Source organism: Pan paniscus, chromosome 9, assembly GCF_029289425.2.
Source record: "Pan paniscus chromosome 9, NHGRI_mPanPan1-v2.0_pri, whole genome shotgun sequence".
Classification (NCBI taxonomy): Eukaryota; Metazoa; Chordata; class Mammalia; order Primates; family Hominidae; genus Pan; species Pan paniscus.
Genome location: NC_073258.2, coordinates 84,127,910 through 84,150,541, shown reverse-complemented (window position 1 = coordinate 84,150,541; position 22,632 = coordinate 84,127,910). Strand labels below are relative to the sequence as shown.

Genomic DNA, 22,632 nt, shown 5'->3' with positions numbered 1-22,632 from the left:
CAGGAAAGGCATCTAGATCGTCACGTGGTGAATACAATCGGACCTCTTTCACTTGCTATTCTGTCCTGTCCTTCCTTAGAATTCAGAGGCTAAACTGGGCACCTGTCAGCCACTTAAAGGCAATTAGCACAGCCGCCAGACTAAAGACACAGGTGTCAGGCTGTCTGGAAAAGGGCTCTCTAACAACCCCCGACCCTTCGGGGTTGGGAGCTTTAGTTGGCCTGGAACCAGTTCCAACTCTTTCACTTTCCGTGGTGGTCCCAAAGTACACCTGGGAGTGCTCAGCGGACGTCTTAGTCTCCCAGATATCCTGGTTGAGACAATGGTCCCACCAGAGGCTCCCCCTGCATGGGTTACTGAGTGTGAGACAGCCACATCTTCTGACTCCTGCCTCCTGGATGCTAATGTCTGCCGGCTAGACTTCTTTCCTCATCTTGCAAGCAAGGTTATTCCCACTAGGCAGGATCAAGACTCCCTATTTAGAAGTCTTGAATTCTTGGAGTGGCACCCGGAAGATCCCTGTTCATGGTGCCCTCCAGGGTTTAGGCAAGCGTCACCATTTGATGACCATTTTGAAGGGCCAGTTCCCTACCATAGCGCATGGTCCCCCACATCAGGACAATTTAAAGACAGGTAATTTTCATGTGGATAGTAGAAGTCTTAGGGCATTTCCTCCATTGCTCCCCAGATAAACTTTCCCCTTCCTTGGGGCCTCTCAAGTACAATCTGTGGTGCATAGGCACAGGTCTTAAAGCCATTGAATTGTTGTTTCAACCATTCAATAACTGGTGTTGGAGGGAAGAAAATATAGTCAGTTGGGACACAGGATACTGGTACCGCCTTGAGAGAGGGGCTTACTCCCTTGATGGCAAGTGGGGACAGAGGCTAAAGTACAGCAGCTGTTCTCTTGGCCCTGGCCTAGAGGACATCCACCACCCCCTTTAAACTTACTATACGCCTCCTGTCACTAATTCAGAGATTTCTCCTTGAAGGACAGTTTTATGGCCAGGACCACATAAATTGGTCCTTAGCATGCAAGCATCAGTGGTGCCCCCGACCCAGGCCTTGCCACCCTGGAATAGGTAAGACGCATTGGCAGAAGAACCACAATAAATTCAACAGTCCTTGTGCCCCACTTAGTGGTCAACAGGCACATGGCAGGGGCAAGGGACGTTTCCATCCCGCTGGTAAGCATGGTTAAATCCGGTAGATGGAAAACTCAGGAAAAGCGGCCATGAGCTTTGAATACAACTGGACCTGACCCTTAGGGGATGCCTTTAGGGAAGACGAGTCCCAGGACTAACCAGAGGTGCAGACATCCCTGTGTTTAAAATTCCGGATGAGCACCACACCTTGAAAACCAGACACTCCCTTAAGATGTATCCTGAATTACTGGGACAAATTTGACCCTGAAACCTTAAAAAAGCAGCAGCTAATTTTCTTCTGTACCACTGCCTGGCCACAGTATTCCTTACAAAATGGAGAAACTTGGCCCCCTGAGGGAAGTATTAATTGTAACACCCTTCTACAACTAGTCTTTTCTGTAAACAGGAAGGTAAATGGAGTGAAGTCCCTTATGTACAGGCTTTCTTTGCCCTTCGTGACAATACTGCCTTGTACCAAGCCTGCAAGCTTTGCCCAAATGACAGAGGCCCACAGTTACCTCCGTACTGAGGGCCTCTTCCCTCAGCCCCACTCTCCTCCCCCACTGACTCTCCTTCAACCAGCCCCACCGAAGTGTTAAAGGCACCCCAGAAAGAGAACATAAACTCTGCAAGCCAGGCACCCAAACTATGTCCCTCACAAACAGTAGGAGGAGAATTTGGGCCCATTTACTTGCATGCCCCCTTCTCACTCTCAGATTTAAAACAAATAAAGGCAGATTTAGGGAAATTCTCGGATGATCCCTATAACTATACAGATGTTTTACAAGGGTTAGGGCAGTCCTTTGATCTAGCATGGAAGGACATCATGTTGCTCCTTGATCAGACCTTAAGTCCTATTGAAAATGAGGCAGCTTTAGCGGCAGCCCAGCAATTTGGACATTTATGGTATCTCAGCCAGGTAAGCGATCGAATGACCCTGGAGGAAAAGGAAAAATTCCCCACAGGGCAACAGGCAGTACCCACTGTAGACCCTCATTAGGATACTGACTCAAATCATGGAGATTAGAGCCACAGGCATTTGCTAATTTGCATTTTAGAAGGGTTGAGGAAGACTAGGAAAAACCTATGAACTACGCAATGTTATCCACAATTACACAGCAAGAAAGAGGAAAACCCCTCTGCTTTTCTAGAAAAGCTAAGGGAGGCCCTAAGAAAGCACACCTCCCTAACTCCAGATTCCCTGGAAGGCCAACTTATTCTAAAGGATAAATGTATCACCCAATCAGTGGCTGACATTAGGAGAAAACTCCAAAAGTTTGCCTTAGGCCCAGAAGAAAATCTGGAGGCATTACTAAACCTGGCAACCTCGGTGTTCTGTAACAGGGACCAAGAGGAACAGGCCAAAAGGGAAAAGCAAGATAAGAAAAAGGCTGCAGCCTTAGTCTTGGCTCTCAGACAGGTAGACCCTGGTGGCTCAGAGGGAACCAAAAGAGGAGCAAGCCAATTTCCTAGTAGGGCTTGTTATCAGTGCGGTTTGCAAGGATACTTAAAGAAAGATTGTCCAACCAGAAACAAACCGCCTCCTCACCCATGTCCAATATGCCAAGGCAAACACTGGAAGGCGCACTGCCCCAGAGGACAAAGGCCCTCTGGGCCAGAAGCACCCAACCAGATGATTCAGCAACAGGCCTGAGGGTGGCCAGGGCAAGTGCCAGCTCATGCCATCACCCTCACAGAGCCCCAGGTAAGTTTGACCATTGAGGGCCAGGAAGTGGACTTCCTCCTGGACACTGGCACAGCCTTCTCAGTTTCAATCTCCTGCCTCGGATGACTGTCCTCAAAGTCTGTTACTATCCCACGAATCTTAGGACAGCCTGTAACCTGGTATTACTCTCGCCTGCTCGGTTGCAATTAGGAGACTTTGCTCTTTTCACATGCCTTTCTTGTTATGCCCAAAAGTCCCACACCCTTATTAGGGAGGGACATATTAGCCAAAGCTGGGGCTATTATCTACATGAATATAGGGAACAAATTACCAATTTGTTGTCCCCTACTTGAAGAAGGAATCAACTCTGAAGTCTGGGCCTTAGAAGGACAATTCGGAATGACAAAGAATGCCCATCCAATTCAAATCAGGCTAAAAGACCCTACCACTTTTCCTTATCAAAGGCAATATCCCTTAAGGCCTGAAGCTCACAAAAAATTACAAGATATTGTTAGACATTTAAGAGAGGAAAAAGGAGCTTGAACATTCAGTACCCTGGAATATGTTTAACCAATAGATACCTGGGCTCCTCCCCTTTCTAGGCCCTGTGACAGCCATCCTACTATTACTTGCCTTTGTGCCTTGCATTTTTAACCTCCTTGTCAAATTTGTTTCCTCCAGGATCAAGGCCATCAAGCTACAAATGGTATTACAAATGGAACCTCAAATGAGCTCAACTCACAGCTTCTACCGAGGACCCCCAGATTGACCTGTTGGTCTCCGACTGGCCTAAAGAGATCCCCTCTGGAGGACACCACAACTGCAGGGCCCCTTCTTCGCCCCTAACCAGCAGGAAGTAGCCAGAATGACTGCCGCCCAGTTCCCAACAGCAGTTGGGGTGTCCTGTTTTAGAGGGGGTACTCAGAGGAGGGGCCAGCTGGGCTTCCTGGGTCAAGTAGTGGCTCAGAAAGCTGTGAAACTCACTCATTTCTTGCATCAGAACTTACTTCGGTCCTGGATGGATAATATTAAAGATATATGCTTAAAATATGCCTTACACCAAAAAATAAATAAATGAAGACAGAAAGCCTTTCCCAGACAAACAAAAGCCGAGACAATTTACGATCACCAGAACCATCTTATAAGAAATGGTAAAGGGACTTCTTCAATCAGGAAGAAGAAACACTAATGTGCAAATGGAAAACATTTGAAGGTATAAAAATCACTGGTGAAATTAAAAACATGGACAACCCTAGAATACTCCAATAATGTAACTGTGGTGTGTGATAACTCCAGTATGAAGACTAAAAGACAAATCTAACAACAACAATAGCTATAGCAACCTGTTAAGAGATAGGAAATACAAAAATATGTAAATAGGTGAGGCACAGTGGCTTACGCCTGTAATCCCAGCACTTTGGGTGGCCGAGGTGGGTGGATCACTTGAGGTCAGGAGTTTGAGACCAGCCTGGCCAACATGGTGAAACCCCATCTCTATGAAAAATACAAAAATTAGCTGGGCATGGGGGTGGGCACCTGTAATCCAGCTACTTGAGAGGCTAAGGCAGGAGAATCTCTTGAACCCAGGAGGAGAATGTTGCAGTGAGCCAAGATCGCACCACTGCACTCCAGCCTGGGTAGCAGAGCAAGACTCCATCTGAAAAAAAACAAACAACCCCAAAAATATGTAAATAGAAGCAACAAAAAGGCCAAATGTGGGAGAAACAGTTAACATGTAGGGCATTTTGCTTTTTCCTTGTTTCTATTCCTTTCTTTGTGACCTAAGGTAAGTCGTCATCTCTTTAAAATAATCTGTTATATCTATAAAATGTAAGACTCATGGTAACTACAATGCAAAAACCTATATTTACTAAAAAATAAAAAGCAAAAAATTAAAACATACTACCAGAGAAAAATCACTTAACCACAAAGAAAGACAAGAAGAAAGGAACGTAGTAGTTACAAAACAACCAGAAAACAAGCAACAAAATGGCAGCTGTAAGTCTTCACCTACCAATAACAACACTGAATGTAGATGGACTTAACTCTCCAATTAAAAGGCACAGAGTATAAAGAAACATGACCCAACTATAGGCTGCCTACAAAAAACCCACTTCATCTATAGAAACACACGTAGACTAAAAGATACTCCATGCAACTAGAAGCAAAAAAAAAGAACAAGAGTAGCTATATTTATATTAAATAAACTATAAGTTAATTCCACTACTGGGTATATATCCACAAGAAAAAAAAACAATGTATCAAAGAGATAACTGCACTCTCATGTTTATTAACACACTATTCACAATAGCCAAAATATGGAATCAACCTAAGTGCACATCAATGATGAATGGATAAAGAAAATGTAATGTATATTCACAACGAAATATAATTCACACAAAAATGAATGAAATACTGTCACTGCCACAAGATGGATGGAATTGGAGGTCATTATGTTAAGTAAAATAAGTGAAGCACAGAAAGACAAATATTATATGTTTTCATTCATATGTGGGAGCTAAAATACGCTGGTCTCATGAAGATAGAGAGTAGACTGATTGGCGATTACCAAAGGCCAGAAGGGTAGCACGGAGAGAGGAAGAACAGAAGTTGATTAATGGGTATAAATATACAATTGAGTAGAAGAAATAAGATCTAGTGTTTGACAGATCAGTAGGGTGATTATAGTTAACCATAATCTATTGTGTATTTAAAAATAACTAGAAAAAAAATAATTCAAATGTTCCTAGTATAAAAGAAATATTTAAGGGATGGCTACCCCAATTACCTTGATTTGATCTTTATACATTATCAAATTTGATACAAATGAATGTATCAAATTATCACATGTACACCAAAAATATGTACATTTATCAATAAAAAATAATTTTATGAGAGTGATTTGAACACAAGCAGTCTAGACCTAAGGCCACATTCTTTCTTAACATCTATATTATTATAAATACTCTACCTGGTTATAAATAAAATAATCATACATGTTTAAAGAAACAATTGGATTTTTTAATGACCAGACAAGACCAACAAAAATGATCAAGTATATTTGATAAAGGACAATACAAAAATAAAACTGACCCCTACCTTGTATTACACACGGAAAAGTCAGTTCTAGGAGGATTGGGAATATAAATATGAAAGATAAATAAAATTTCTAACAGATAACATAAAGGAATGTCTTCAGAATAGGGAAAGTACAGAAAGGACTAACTACAAAGGAAGAGATTATTAAAATGGACTACGTTAAAATTAAAACCTCTGGCCAAGCGCAGTGGCTCACACCTGTAATCCCAGCACTTTGGGAAGCCGAGGTGGGTGGATCACAAGGTCAGGAGTTCAAGACCAGCCTGGCCAACATGCTAAAATTCTGTTTCTACTAAAAATACAAAAATTAGCCAGGCGTGGTGGTGCACGCCTGTAATCCCAGCTACTCGGGAGGCTGAGGCAGAAGAATCGCTTGAATCCGGGAGGCAGAGGTTGCAGCAAGCTGAGACTGCACCACTGCACTCCAGCCTGTGTGACAGAGCAAGACTCTATTTCAAAAAAAAAATAATAATTAAAACCTCATTTATCAAAAAATACCAAAGAATGAAAGAGCAAGCCATGAAGTAGAAAGATTAGAAAGATATTTGCATGAAAAGATATTGGTAATAAACGTAACTGACAAAGGCTTGTATCTAGAATATATAAAGAACTCCTGTGATTCAATAAGAAAAAGACATACTCTAACAGCTAATAGGCAAAAGATTTGAACTCGTACATCACACACAAAAAAAAACCAAATAGCCTTTAAACGTACGAAATGATGTTCGACATCTTTAGTCATCAGGAAAAATGTAAATTTGAAACTGCAATGAGATACATCCATCAGAAAGACTAAAACTAAAAAAAAAAACTAATAATACCATATGTGAAAATGGAAATTGAAAGCAGTCTGAAAAAGCAAAGGAAGCCTAACACAAAATAATTTTTTGTTGTTTTGTTTTGGTTTTTTGGGTTTTCTTTGCAGTTTTTACAGTTTTATTTAAACACAAAACATGCACATGAGCTGTCTATTCATTTTCTTCACTGCGCAGCCTGGCATTGGGGTTGGTGTGACTCCGATGGCCAGCTGGGCAGCTCTTTCCACGATGGCTTTGCGGTTCTTGGAGGAAACATCTCAGCACAGTAAGATCTGTTGCACATCAGCAGCACTTCCAGCTCCTTGATGTTGTGGACCAGGAACTTCCAGAAGTCAGTAGGCAGCATGTGCTTTGTTTTTTCTGTCGCTCCCACAACCAATGTTGGGCATCAAGATTGGTCCTTGAACCTTCTACAAACCCTGTTGTCAATACCTCTGGGTTTCTGCCAGTTACACTTAATTTTGACATATCAGTCAGTCTGGTGCCGGAAGAACTTCTTAGTTCTCTTTTTGATGATCCTGGGCTTCACAAGGGGTCTGAGGGTGGCCATGATGCTGAGGAGGAGATGGCTGCCACCTCCATAGGCAGCGCCGAGAGAGGGGCTTTTTGTTTTTTGAGACTTCAATTTAAATTTTACTTAAAAAAAAAAAACTTACAAAATACAAAGTAAAAAGAATGAGAACAAAATAAATTTTCAGATACACAAAAATTGAAAGAGTTCATACCAAAAGACTTCACTAAATGAACACTGAAAGACAACCTTCAGAAAAAAACAAAATGATCCTGGACAGTAGTGTAAAGATATAGAAAGATGAGGCCATGCAGGTAGGTAGGTGCCAAATTATGTAAGTCCAGCATGCCAAGCCAAGGAATCAGAGGCTCCACAGGGATCTAAGGAGGTTCTAAATAGCAAAGTGATTTGATCAGGCCTGTTCATATTATTCTGCCCTTCCCCTTTGTGTGTTTGTTTCTTTAAGGTATCATTTAAGTATCATTTTCACTCCAATCTCACTGTGATCTATCCTTTAGAATTTGTAGACCACTTTTTAAAGAAGGTGGAGTCTAAGTCTCCACTGGCCACTTTACTGTAGGTTAGACAACTGAAGTAGCAAATTAACCCAAATTAACTAGTATCCTCCATTTATGCAGTAGTGTTTAAAAAATAAAAAAGTTGGGCCAGGCGTGGTGGCTCCTGCCTGCAATCCCAGCACTTTGGGAAGCCAAGGCAGGCAGATCTCTTAGGCCAGGAGTTCGAGACCAGCCTAGCCAACATGGTGAAACTCCATCTCTACTAAAAATACAAAAAGTAGCCAGGCGTGGTGGCAGGTGCCTGAAACCCAGCTACGAAGGACGCTGAGGCATAAGAATCGCTTGAACTGGAAGGTGGAGGTTGCAGTGAGCTGAGAGCACACCACTGCACTCCAGCCTGGGCAACAGAGCAAGACCCTATCTCAAAAAAAAATAAAAAATTTAAAAATAAATAAGTTGTCTATGGGGCAGAGAGAGGTGAAGTTAAAAAATAAAAACACTAGATAGCAGATGAAGGAAAGAGCTGGCAGGAAGAGCAAATCTATGTTTAATTTTGCCAATTTCTCTTTTGCTGATATGGTTCCAGAAAAAAATCAATCAAATGAAAGGTACATAAGATGGGTGTGATGTAAGATAAAAAATATTCATGTCAACATATATACTACTTCGTTTTGTGAGGGACTAACAAAACAATTGGTTTCAATGTCTTTATTTTTTAAGAGATGGGGTCTCACTTTGTTGCCCAGGCTCACTGAAGTGCAGTGGTGCAATCACAGCTCACTGTAGCCTCAAATCCCTGGGCTCCCAAATCCTCAGCATCCCAAAAAGTTAGACTACAGGCACATACCACAATACCCAGCTTTTTTCTTTCTTTTACTTTTTTTTTTTTTTGTAGAGAGTGGGTCTCACTATGTTGCCCAGGCTGGTCTCAAACTCCTGGCCTCAAGTGATCCTCCTGCCTCAGCCTCTCAAAGTGCTGAGATTACAGATGTAAGCCACCATGCTCAACCAACAGTTTAAATTTCTTAAACAAGATCAAACATTTAAAAGTTTACATCAATGAAAAACTAAAATATTTGCTTTATTTAAAATACCTGGAAGGTTTCCATTGTAGTCCACATCTTCTATGCTACAACCCCATTTAACAAGAAGTTGCAAGCAGCCAAGCCGCCCATGAAAAGCTGCATAATGCACAGGTCTCCATTCTCTCTTATCAGTCACACTGGGATCCTAGAGGTAACATTCACAAGGACTTAGTTTCTCCCCATTTTGTAGGGGAAACACTAAGCCTAGCAGCTTAATTCTGTAAATAAGAATTGGAGGCTGTTCTTAATACAAGAAGGCAAACACTTAATATAATAGAAAAATGTACTGCAACCACTAATTTGAATATATGAGCTAATAAAATTTTATAAAACAGGCTTTTCAAAGAACGAGTCACATAAAATAGTTTTTAAAAACGAACTTAACTAGTCATCTTACCAGTCACAGATTCCTGACCAATAAAATGAAAGGGATAGATTGAATGATCAAATACTATCATTGAGAATATAAACAGAGTTAATAAAAAATATTTAATAAGTTTTCACTCTTTCTCAAACTATAGAAACACCAACTCTTACCACAATGTCTTCAATATATTTAGTTCTCTTCTTCTACGTTATTTATTACAACCACTACATAATAAAATTAAATATTGCAATAAACAAAATTTCTGAAGAAATAAATCACTTTCTAAATCAGTATATGAAGTAAGAGTTTCAAAACAAACACATAGGTAGACACACAAAAATTCATAAAGATTTACAATCACCTGGTTAAGATTCGTTTGAAGCTTCGTAATCTAACCAGTTAAACTCTGAACTGGCATGAAGAACCCAAAACCTCTCAAGTACTTTGTAATACTGAATTGGTTTTTGGGGGGGAAGAGAAGACTTGTCTGAATTATTGCTTCTATGTTTAAAGATAGAAAAGCTAGAGAGAAAAATTAAATTAGTTTCCCAAAGTCATATAAGAGATCTAAAAAGTCAGGAAGAGATAACTAGACTACCAAATGCTATTCCATCTATATTATCATACATTAGCACATATTAACAGGAGTCACTCACCACTCCACTTCGGAGCATTATTTGTAAAGTGAAAGAATGTCCATGAGTTGCAGCAAGATGTAAAGGAGTGCATCCCCGGTCATCCTGGGCTGTCAGATTTGCTCCATTCATTATAAGAGCCTAAAAATAGAGAAATAGGAAAGACTTTACATGAGTGTAGATGTTAAACCATAAATGCAGATGCAGATTATACAAAGGCAAGCAATTTATTAATCTATAGCTAAATTCTTATGTATGTTCTTACATATGTGCTACAGGCAAAACATAAGAAATTCTCAGCTAATGCTAAGAAAATGTTTTTTTTTTTTTTTTAGATTATAAAAACTTCCTCTCTAATCAAGGCTTTTAACATGAACAGATTTCTTGAATAAAATGGAAAGTTTCCAGTACACTGAAACATAAATCCTCAAGTTGTCATACGTACAACACCCGGCAGGAAAAAACAAAAACAGCAAGTTTACATGATCCCTGTAACAGCCACAGTCTCAAACTCAGATGCTTCCTCCATCTACCAAGTGTATTCTGGATACAGACAACATCGTGGCTTCTGGGGTCATATTCAGCTGAGGCTGTGGGTCCACACAGCACTCATCTGGCTGGGCTATGGTGGTGGTGGCTCTACCCAAGAAGCAAAGCAGTTACCAGCACATTGAAACAGTGCATTGAACATCTTCTAAATATGAAAGTGAGAAACAAGAAGGCAACATAAAATGTTGTCAGAAAGATGTTAGAAGTAAGGACAGCTGTGTAAAGCTTGAGGCTGAAAAGCAGCTTGCCAGCTTCATTTCTTTGGTTTCTTGGGTAGTGGGCACCGGAACAGCAAAATGTGAGGTTCTGGTTCATGGATCATATAATAGACCCATCCCTGACTCTGCTGAACGCCAAGATTCCTCCATTCAGATTCAGACATCAAATGGGTTTTACGGACCAGCTTGGCTATGTCCTTGGGCAGCACGACATGTCGATACTCAAACTCCTCGTCGTCGTATTTGTCTGAATAGTAAATTTGTTTGTGCGACATGATCGCTCGGTTTGCTAGCCCGCAGCCCCGCGCTGCCAACCTCCAAGCAACTCCCAGCAGCACGCACTCCCACCCACTTTGGCCTCAAGAAAATGTTTTAACATTGCCTAGAAGACACTTATAATATTGATTTTACATTCTGATTTGAGCATGTACATATAATTTATAAGACACATCTTTCATGAGCACAAATTGCCACTAAGTTAAATTCTTTAATTCTAACCTGATAAAACTGAAATTAAACTTTCACTAATTCAAAAGCAGAATCCTTTGTTAACAGGGTTTTGGACTCAATAAAAGAATTAATTATTAAAGTGACTAGTTCTAAGCTCCAAATCAAGTTTCTAACTACATCTAAAGAGGTTCCATCTGAATTTGCAATTGGCCTAGTTTCTATATATAGGTTATACCATATCCAGAGTAATTGGCTTCAAAGAATTATTAGTCCCAGACAGGAGTGGTTGCTCATGCCTGTAATCCTGGCACTTTGGGAGGCTGAGGTGGAAGGATCACTCGAGCCCAGGAGTTAGAGACTCTTCTATACTTTACCATTCCTGTAATCTTTTTCTCCAGCCCCCTTTTCAACTGCCTGGGCCCTCTCTACCTGGATGACCTACAGACACATTAAACTCAACGTATGCCAAATTGAACTCAACATCTTTCTTCCCAATCTTCCTTGCTTTTCAGATTTCCCTATTCATTCCATCATAATTATCTGTTATTCTGACTCAAAATGTGAATTTTCACTAGGCTCTGTCAATGTTTGCTTTGCAAGATATCTTGGCTCATTTTCTTTCTTTCCCTCTGCCACCACCTATTTTTACCCTCTCTGGTTAGTGATTACAGCAAAAAATCTCTAACTAATCTTCTTAACTCTTCCTTCATCCTAATAATCCTGGACACACTTTGCTAGAATAATTCCCGGAAATACTGTTTTCATTATCTCATTCCCCGGTTAAGGTCCATGTGGATGTTTATGTGTACGTGTAAATATATATACAAACATTCACACACACACACACACAAACACACACACGTATATAAAAACTCTCTTTTCTCAGCCAGATGCCGTGGCTCATGCCTGTAATCCCAGCATTTTGGGAGGCCAAGGCAGGAGGACCACTTGAGCCCAGGAGTTCAAGACCAGCCTAGGCAACATAGGGAGACTCCCCCCCCACAGACATCTCTACAAAAAAAATTAGCCAGGCGAGGTGATGCATGTTGGTGGTCTCAGTTACTTGGGAGGCTGAGGTGGGAGGATCACTTGGGCCCAGGAGGTTGATGCTGCAGTGAGTCATGACCAGGGCACTGCACTCCAGCCAGGGTGACAGAGCAAGACCCTGTCTCAAAAAACAAAACCTCTCTTTTCTTTCCAGGTAATCACAGGGTTGAGGAGGGGGGGAAAAACTCTCTTTCTATACAAATGAATCCAAAATCTTCATTATATTACTGAGGCACTTTACAAAACCGGTCTATCCAAGCGTGGTTCTTAACAGTCCACACCACAAATAATCTATACTCAGTAAAACTAATATAATGGTATATCCCCTGAACACAGCCCAGTTTTCCAATTCAGGAGCTTCTTACAGAAGTATAGCATAGAGATTAATAGGACAAGTCTAGGTTCAAATCCTAGCTCTGTCACTTGCTTAGGCAAGGTACTTAACACTCTGAATTTGTTTTGTAACCTATATAAAAGGGAACTCATAGAACTGTTTGTGTTGGATGAAATGATACATGAGAGACTAACACACAATAAATCTCCAATGAATGACAATCATTATTTTTATTTGCTCCTAACATATTGCCTGCCTCTATAATACTTCCTCATTACTTACCTCTTTAAAATCAACCCACTCTTTTGGGCTTAGCTGATGTTTTATTTCCTCCATTTATGATCCCTCTACCTCCTCCTAAATTACACAATTCTTCTCATCTATATTTTTCATTAGAACTTTAATCATAGATTTTGCTTTGTATTGTTTTGTAACTCACTGAGTAGAGCTCCTGTCCCTTCAAACAATCTCACGCTTCTTCCTGGCAGGAACTGTGATGTACATTGGCTGTGTTCCCCCTCAAATCTCATTTGAATTTTAGTTCCCATAATCTCCACGTGTCATGGGAGGGACACAGTGGGAGGTAATTGAATCATGGGGGTGGTTACCCCATGCTATTCTCATGATAGTGAGTGAGTTCTCACCAGATCTGATGGTCTTATAAGAAGCTTTCCCCCTTTGCTCAGCACTTCTCTCTTCCTGCCATCCTGTGAAGAAGGATGTGTTTGCTTCCCCTTCCACCATGATTGTAAGTTTCCTGAGGCCTTCCCAGACATGTGGAACTGTGAGTCATCTAAACCTTTTTTCTTTATAAATTACCCAGTCTCAGGTATTTCTTCATAGTAGTGTGAGAATGGACTAATACCAGCTGTTTGCTTATATGACTCTGTACTCCTCCAAATTCCAGTCTATTTCAAAACACTGAATAAATTAATTACTCTAATAAACTAGATCCTACCATATATTAATGTGTCACCCTGGTCAGGCAATACATTAAATACGAAATTTTAGGCATGGCCAAGTGTCTTAGTCTGTTTGGACTACTATAACAAAATATCATAAACTGGGGAGCATATAAACAACAAAAATTTATTTCTCATAGTTCTGGAGGCTGGAAAGTCCAAGATTAAGGTGGTGGCAGATTCTGTCTGGTGAGGGCTCATTCTGCATAGATAGTGCCTTCTCACAGCATCCTCATATGGTGGAAGAGGCTAGAGAGCTAGCTCTCTGAGGTCTCTTGCAAAAGGACATTAATCCCATTTATGAGGGCAAACCCCTCATGACCTAATAACCTCCCAAAAGGCCTCACCTCTTAACACCATCACCTTGGGGTTAAGATTTCAACATATTTATTTTGGAGGACACAAACATTCAGACCACAGCAGCAAGCTATAAAGGAGATAATCTGGTTATGACTGTGAGATCTCTCAAAACAACGCAGACAGCCAACTACATCAGAGATAAAAGGATTTCTGGTCACATACCATTTGTTTAAGTGGATAGCTGGTATCAGAATATCTGAGTTGTGGAATCCAGTAAGTTCTTGTTTAGAACATAAAACTAAATCTATTGAGTCAAATAATTAGAATAATAGCAATAGCCCAACAGAACTATGTTAAAGTAATTGAACTTACTGAAAAAAGTAATATTATTACCTGTACACAAGCATCCTGACCCCTGATTGCAGCTATGTGAGATGCTGTCCAACCTCTCGTTGTTACGTGTGTGATATCAGCTCCATGCCAGAGCAGCCAATGAAGACACTAAGAAAATAACCATGTTAACAAGTGATAAAGTGGATGTTTTTAACATTTTTATCTTTTAAATTTGGTCTGTTATCATAAAATAGCAGACTGTAGTGAATGAGAGATCCATGTATAAGAAAAACAAAAGCACAAGCACAGTGACATGGCAACCAACATTTGGCCTCACTGCTGGGTAAACAATAGAGACTAGTGGGAACTGTGGCAAACTGGAGACCATATTTCTTGTCTGTAAGGTGTAGACACTACTCAATTACAGTCAGTGGTTGCTATGAGTGAAATGCTTATCCAATGTTTGTAAATATTCTGTTTGACCAATACTGTGCAGGCCAAAGAAAACAGATCTAAGAGTCAAATTCACTCAAAGGCTGCCAGTTTTCAATCTCAAACATAGATCTTTAAACGGGTCCAGAGCTTTTGCATCAGAGCAAACATTGTTATTCTAGTGATTCTAAAAAATAAATGGTTTATTTAAAAAAAATGAGAGAAGTCAAATGTATCTTTAAGATTTTTAAAAATTAATCTAAATCTCAATATAATACAGTACTTAAAGGTCTGTACCACATATGGTGTTACTGTCTTTGTATGTTCAAGTTTGTATATGCTACCACCTCTTCCTTTTTAAAAGAATTGATCATATCATTGGGATACACTGTCATAGAAGTCATAATCATATTATTTGTTTAAAAGGCTTATCAAGTAAATATCATTTTCCTGCAGCAGAGACTAATGACAATAAAATATTTAAAAACCTCAATCTCAATAATAATCATAGTAAGTCATTCATTTATTCAACAATATTTATGAAAAGACTATTATGTGCATTGTTCAGGTACTAGAGAATAAAGCCACTGTCGACATTCATGTACTGGTTTTACATTTGTCTTGGGTGAATATGTAGAAGTGAGATTGCTAGAACATAAAATAAGTATATATTTAACTTTATTTTTAAAACTGCCAAACTGTTTTCTAACGTGGCTGTACCTCTCTACATTCCCACCAGCAATGTATGGGAGTTCCAGTTTCTCGATATCCTTATAAACACTTTGTATTGCCATTTTTTTGGGTTTTTGTTTTTTCTGCTATTCTTACAGGTACGCACTGGCATCTCATTGTGGTCTTAATTTGCATTTGCCTAATGGCTAATGATGTTGAACATCTTTTCATATGTTTAATTGCCATCCATATGTACTCTTTGAGAAAGTGTCAACTGAAGTCTTTTGCCCATTAAAATTTTTTTTCTTACTGCTGAGTTCTGAGAGTTCCTTATATAATCTGGTTACAAGTTCTTAGGTACGTGATTTGCAAAGGTTTTCTTCTCTATTTTCTCTGTTTTATAAGTTTTACATTTATCTACAATCTGTTTTGAGTAAATTTTTGCATATGGTACCAAGTATGGCTCAAGCTTCATTTTCTTTTTTTTTTAATTTTAGATTCGGAGGGTACATGTGCCAAGTTCGTTCGTTTCATGGATATACTGCATGATGCTGAGGCATTTGGGCTTCTATTGAACCCATCTCCCAAATAGTGACCAGGTTACCAAACAGGTAGTTTTTCAACCCTTGCCTCCTTCCCTATCTACTTTTGGAATCCCCAGTGTCTATTGTTCCCAACTCTTTGTCCATGTGTACCCAATATTTAGGTCCCACATATAAGTGAAAATATGTGGTTTTTCGTTTTCTGTTTCTGTGTTAATTCACTTAGGATAAAAGGTTAATTTTCTTACATATGAATATGTGTAATTGTGCCAACATCATTTAATGAAAATATATCTGCTCTCCACTGAATTACATTTGCATCTTTGTTAAAAATCAGTTGACCGGCTGGGTGCAGTGGTTCATGTCTGTAATCTCAGCATTTTGGGAGGCTGTGGCGGGTGGATCATTTAAAGTCAGGAATTCAAGACTATCCTGGTCAACATGGTGAAACCCTGTCTCTACTAAAAATACAAAAATTAGACAGGCGTGGTGGCGGGCACCTGCAGTACCAGCCACTCAAGAGGCTGAGGCAGGAGAATCACTTGAACCCAGGAGGCAGAGGTTGCAGTGAGCCGAGATCATGCCACTGTACTCCAGCCTGGACAACAGAACCAGACTCTGTCTTGAAAAGAGAAAAGAGAGAAGAGAGAAGAGAACCGAACCAGATGAAAATTCTGGAGTTGAACAGTATATCTGAAATGAAAAGTTTACTAGGAGCTCAATAGCAGATTTCATCTGAAAAAAACTGAAGTCCAATAAAGCATGGTTTTTTACCAATTATTAATTTAGTGATTATTTCTTGCAACCAATATATAAATACCAAAAATCTTAAGAAAATTCAGAAAGGTTAAAAAACTGTAAAGGTGTTAATGTAGTGCTCAAGTAAAGATTTAGGGCCAGACGCGGTGGTTCATGCCTGTAATCCTAGCATTTTGGGAGACCAAGGCAGGTGGATCACAAGGTCAGGAGTTTGAGACGAGCGTGGCCAACATAATGAAACTCCGTCTCTACTAAAAATACAAAAATTAGCTGGGTGTGGTGGCACATGCCTGTAGTCCCAGCTATTCAGGAGGCTGAGGCAGGAGAATCATTTGAACCCAGGAGGCAGGGGTTGCAGTCAGCCAAGACGGTGCCATTGCACTCCAGCCTGGGCGACAGAGCAAGACTCCCTCTCAAAAAAAAAAAAAAAAGAAAGAAAGAAAAAAAGGAAAATTGAGGAGATGACCTTTAAGTAGGAATAGAGAAAAGCACTAAAATCTTTTGGTTTCTGTTTATGCTTCTTAAAATCCAACAAACAGGCTGGGGCATGGTGGCTCACACCTGTAATCCCTGCATTTTGGGAGGCCAAGACAGGTGGATCACTTGAGGTCAGGAGTTAGAGACCAGCCTGGCCCACATGGTGAAACCCCATCTCTACCAAAAATACAAAAAATTAGACAGGTATGGTGGCACATGCACCTGTAGTCCCAGCTACATAAGAGGCTGAGGTGGGAGAGCTGCTTGAACCTGGGAGGCAGAGGTTGCAGTGAACTGAGATCGCACCACTGCACTCCAGCCTCGGAAACAGAGCGATACCCTGTCTGAAAAAAAAAAAAAAAAAAAAATCCAACCAACATTTATTGAACATCTGCTAGGCACTGTGCTAGACACTAAAAATATAAACGTAAATTTAATTCAACAAATTCAGCAACATGAGAAACATTTCTTGTGAACTTATGATGTGACTCCTATAATACGCCAGATATTACACTAGGTATTGTGGAAAAAAAGATGAATGAGACTCAAATGGTATCTTCAAAGAGCTCAAAATCTAATAGAGAATAAAATGTAAAGTTATACACTTTCTAAAATTTATAAGATTTAGAGGTAGCACTAAGGAGTCAGTAATTAGTTGGGAGATGTTGAGGGGGAAAACAGAAAGCTTTACCAAGTGGGTACTGACTGACCTGGATTTCAACCAGGTAACCAGTGGGAAGAGATGAGACAGGCAGATGAAACAGCATGTGCATACTGCCCAAAGTAATTTATAGATTCAATGCTATTCCCATCAAGCTACCACTGACTTTCTCCACAGAATTAGAAAGAACTACTTTAAATTTCATATGGAACCAAAAAAGAGCCCGTAGAGCTAAGGCAATCCTAAGCAAAAAGAACAAAGCTGGAGGCATCATGCTACCTGACTTCAAACTATACTACAAGGCTACAGTAACCAAAACAGCATGGTACTGGTGCCAAAACAGATAAATAGACCAATGGAACAGAACAAGAATGCTCAGAAATAACACCACACATCTACAACCACCTGATCTTCAACAAATCTGACTTTTGCAACAGGGGAAGGATTTCCTGTTTAATAAATGGTGCTGGGAAAATTGGCTAGCCATATGCAGAAAACTGAAACTGGATCCCTTTCTTAAGCCTTATACAAAAATTAATTCAAGATGGATTAAAGACTTAAAAGTAACACCTAAACCCATAAAAGCCCTAGAAGAAAAACTAGGCAATACCATTCTGGACATAGCCATGGGCAAAGACTTCATGACTAAAACACCAAAAGCAATTGCAACAAAAGCCAACATTGACAAATAGGATTTAATTAAACTAAAGAGCTTCTGCACAACAAAAGAAACTATCATCAGAGTGAACAGGCAACCTACAGAATGGGAAAAAATTTGTGCAATCTATCCATCTGACAAAGGGCTAACATCTAGAATCTACAAGAAACTTAAATTTATAAGAAAAAAACAACCCCATCAAAAAGTGGGCAAAGGATATGAACAGATACTTCTGAAAAGAAGACATTTATGCAGCCAACAAACATATGAAAAAAAGCTCATCACTGGTCATTAGAGAAACGCAAATCAAAACTACAATGAGATACCATCTCACACCTGTTAGAATGACAATCATTAAAAAGTCAGGGAACAACAGATGCTGGAGAGGATGTGGAGAAATAGGAACTCTTTTACACTGTTGGTGGGAATGTAAATTAGTTTAACCATTGTGGAAGACAGTGTAGCAATTCCTCAAGGATCTAGAACCAGAAATACCATTTGACCCAGCAATCCTGGTCATATATTACTGGGTATATGCCCAAAGGATTATAAATCATTCTACTATAAAGACATGCACATGTATGTTTATTGCAGCGCTATTCACAATAGCAAAGACTTGGAACCAACCCAAATGCCCATCAATGATAGGCTAAAGAAAATGTGGCACATATACACCATGGAATACCATGCAGCCATAAAAAAAGAATGAGTTCACATCCTTTGCGGGGCCATGGATGAAGCTGGAAACCACCATTCTCAGCAAACTAACACAGGAACAGAAAACCAAACACCACATGTTCTCACTCATAAGTGGAAGTTGAACAATAAGAACACATGGACACAGCGAGGGCAACATCACACACTGGGGCCTGTCGGGGGGTGGAGGGTTAGGGGAGGGGGAGCATTAGGACAAATACCTAATGCATGCAGGGCTTAAAACCTAGAAGACTGGTCGTTGGGTGCAGCAAACCACCATGGCATATGTATACCTATGTAACAAAACTGCAGGTTCTGCCCATGTATCCTAGAACTTAAAGTATTAAAAAAAAAAGAAAAGAAAAGAAACAGCATGTGCAAAGCCTATGATAATATGGAACAGCAGACTAATTTGGGAAATGATGGTAGTCACCAGTACTATAGCATAAAACAATTATGATGGGAGATGAGGTTAGAGAGATAAGTCTACCATGTTAAATGGCTTGAACTTTATCCTATGGAGGGCAGAGAGTTACTACAGGGTTTTAAGGAAGGTCTCAAGTAATATTAGATTTTAGTTTTACAGAGAAAATAGCTTTGTATATAGTATATGGACTACAGGTGGACCACACACAAAAAAAAATAAAATTAATTAAATCTAAGAACATGGTTATAGGGATGGAGAGGACAAATTCAGGAGACAAAGATGGAGCAGAATCAACTGACCTAGTGACTAGTTCTCACTGCATCAATGTGTAACACGAACTGCACCTTCATCTAGACAAATGCTGATAATGTGTTTTGATTATATGAAATACTGAAACAACTCAATGATGATTCAAAGGCTATTGCCCTGGAAAACTACAAAATGGAGGGAAAAATATAACAGTTTTAGTGTTAGACTAGTTGAATTTGAGATGCCAGTCAGACATGCATGAGCTATGATCAAGCATTTAATACATAATCCAAAAGTCAGGAGAGAGAGCAAATAAATGAATTATGTAGAAGCGATAAAGCCAAAGAAGTTTAAAAGACTGACTGGAGAAACTGTAAAGTAGGAAAGAAATTTAAACAATACTACAATTACACAATAGGAGGAGTGAATTAACCAAAGCAGACTGAGTGAGAGTAGTAAGAGAAGCTGAAAGGGCACCAGAAAAGAGATGAAATAAATGGTATATCCTGATGTCTATTAGAATATGGCAGAGTAAAATCAGTACTTCCCCCTTCTCTCCAAAATCACCCAAAAGCAAAGAGCAAAAAAACCCAGAAAACTCCAACTAGATGAAACTAGGAGACATCTGTAACTCAAACTACAAACAGATTAAAAAACCTGCCAAAGTGCAGATCAAATAGGAATGTGGGAGGAAACAGCAGAGAGAACCACCTACCCAGGGATACCAGCTCACAAAGAACCATCAGGCTCCAAAGAAAGGCACAAGTGAAAACCCTTTGTTTATAATAACATTTAAGTGAGGCACACAAACTGGTAGAGGGAGAGTCTCTGAACCAGATTTGGTTACAAGAAGCAAAGAAGTACAAATAAAGAAGATATCACACAGGACTGCCATACTCACAGAAGGAAGTCATGTGTGTGTGGTAGGGGTAAAAAGACAATGCATTGTCAACAGACATATTGTAGCTTATAGGCTGGGGAAATGTAGTAGCTAAAATAAGCCCCCCATACACATAACCTTGAAACATGAGAAAAGTGCTAGTTAGCCTTGGACAGAGCCCAAGGATCAGATTTGCATTAAAATACTCACTAAGCAGTTAGTACTAGCTAAAAATTGAAACCAAATAAATATCCAACAATACAAAAACAGATAAATTCTGATACCAGTCTAAGAATAGAATAAACAACATGGCTGAAAGAAATGAACTAGAGTACATATATGTAACCACATGGATAAAACTCAAAAACATATTGTTGAACAAAAAAAACAAGCTAAAGAATAATATACACAATGTGATATCATTTATATAATGTATGTCATTCAAAATAATGATATAATCATATGTAATAACAGCATAAAACATAGATAGGAATAATAAACACCAAAATCAGGGTAATAGTTATCTCTGGAGTTGGAAGCAGAGGAATGGCATCTGAGAGGGGTACTTAGGGACTTCAAATGTACCTGCAACATTCCATTTCTTTTCTAAAAATCTGACGCTACTAAAGCAAAAATGTTAGAATACATATTCATTTTATTATCCACTCCAAGTAATCCTCTATGCTCACCTTTGGAACCCAGTCACCATATTGTGAGGAAGTAGAAACTAGCTCACATGTAGAATCCTCACAAATAGGCCCACAGGGATGAAGTTTAAGGTGCCTAATCCATAACCAGCATCAACCACCAGAGACATCTTGAGTGAATAAGCCTTCAGAAGAATCTAGCCCCAGCTTTTTAATATTCCAGCTGAAGCCCCAGATATCATGGAGCAGAGACAAACTGTCTCCGGGATTCAAATTCTTGGGTTTGTTCACGAGTATAAATAAATCATTAGTTTATTATGCTAAATTTTAGGATAATTTGTTATAAAGCCCTAGCAAAGTGGAATACCCAAATATTAAACTGACTATGACTGAAAAGAAAATATATGCAGTACCTACCATAAAGTCTCAGCCCTGTTTGCTAAATTTACAAAACTGTTACAGCTAAAACTTACCTCAGTTTAGTGATATGTATAGTTTCTTACCTCCAAACTTCCAGAATGTGCTGCCCAATGTAAAGGGGTAAACTTATGGAGAACATCAAGTTCATTAATGCTGGCTCCACGTACCACTATTTCTGAAAGCTGCTTTACATCTCCAGCTCGTACTGCATCATGTATGCTGCCAAAATGCACCTTCTTCCTGGAACCTATTGAAAAATCAAATTACTTACAATGTACTACAAAACTGTGAAAGAAAAAAAAAGACTAAAACAGTGATATAACAGAAAGCACAAAATTACTTTGGCTTTCCAAATAATTTACTACAAAGATGTTTGTCATTAATATCTTAAACAGACTTCTGGTTCCAACACTGACATGTAAAAAGCATGGAAGTTGACACTCCCATCCTTATAGGGAAAAATGAATGAACAGAAAATGAACAACTTTTCTTGGACCCATCAGAGAACTGAGGTCTCAGGGCAAACTGCCACCCCAAATCTGGAGAGACAAATACAGAAAAATACAGTCCTGGAGCCATAAAGTGGTAGAAGCACTTACATGGTAATGTTGATGACTTGCCAGAGGTTGAGTACATACTAGCCAAAGAATGAGAAACTTCTAAGGGCCACACTCTTACCTAGGGAGCCACTACACTTTCATAGATTTTACCTTCAGAAACCTCACCAGGTTACCATTGTGAAAAGCCAGGAACTCATGTTTTTGGCAGTGAGAAGGGGAAAGTAACCATTTTGAAATATGCCCAATGTGTTCTCCATAACAAAGGCCTCCCTAGTGAAAAAGACTTCACCAGAGCCTCATCTCATACATGCAAATATATTTTATCAACATCTTTCTTATATTTCAAATTTATGTCTTACACTAAGAAAGTAATGGCAGGCCACGATTTTTAATTCACATACTCTTAGTGCTTCATATTTTATAATTTAATTAATAAGCATTGTGAACCAGAGGCAATAAAGGTATCTAAGCACAAACAGATAACTATTAGAGAAGAATGAAGGAGTAAGCAGTTC

The 22,632-nt window shown here is 39.4% G+C and overlaps 2 protein-coding genes across 9 annotated transcripts in view; both read right to left on the bottom strand.

The window, feature by feature from the left end:
- The window catches only part of ANKRD42 (ankyrin repeat domain 42), a 69,552-nt gene that overhangs the window by 43,015 nt on the left and 3,905 nt on the right, over positions 1-22,632 (bottom strand). For 3 of the 8 annotated variants that reach the window (XM_014346943.5, XM_055093782.2, XM_003821993.5), the window contains exons 2-5: positions 21,725-21,804; positions 14,098-14,205; positions 9,866-9,985; positions 8,852-8,987 (exon numbers count right to left, since the gene is read on the bottom strand). In XM_014346943.5, coding sequence (XP_014202429.3) covers positions 8,852-8,987; positions 9,866-9,985; positions 14,098-14,205; positions 21,725-21,804 — 444 coding nt within the window. Of the gene's footprint in view, positions 1-5,081; positions 7,631-8,851; positions 8,988-9,865; positions 9,986-14,097; positions 14,206-21,640; positions 21,805-22,632 lie in introns of those variants that run through there. The other 5 variants (XM_014346942.5, XM_055093783.2, XM_008975481.4 and 2 more) reach the window with 4 other exon arrangements.
- On the bottom strand, positions 9,993-10,957 carry LOC117974985 (cyclin-dependent kinases regulatory subunit 1-like). Its single transcript, XM_034933463.3, has one exon. It carries the CDS (start codon positions 10,884-10,886, stop codon positions 10,647-10,649), a length of 240 nt encoding a protein of 79 aa, XP_034789354.1. The 5' UTR covers positions 10,887-10,957; the 3' UTR covers positions 9,993-10,646.

Excerpts from the sequence above, each read along its gene's own strand:
- LOC117974985 (XM_034933463.3), bottom strand. The coding sequence starts at position 10,886 with ATGTCGCACAAACAAATTTACTATTCAGACAAATACGACGACGAGGAG.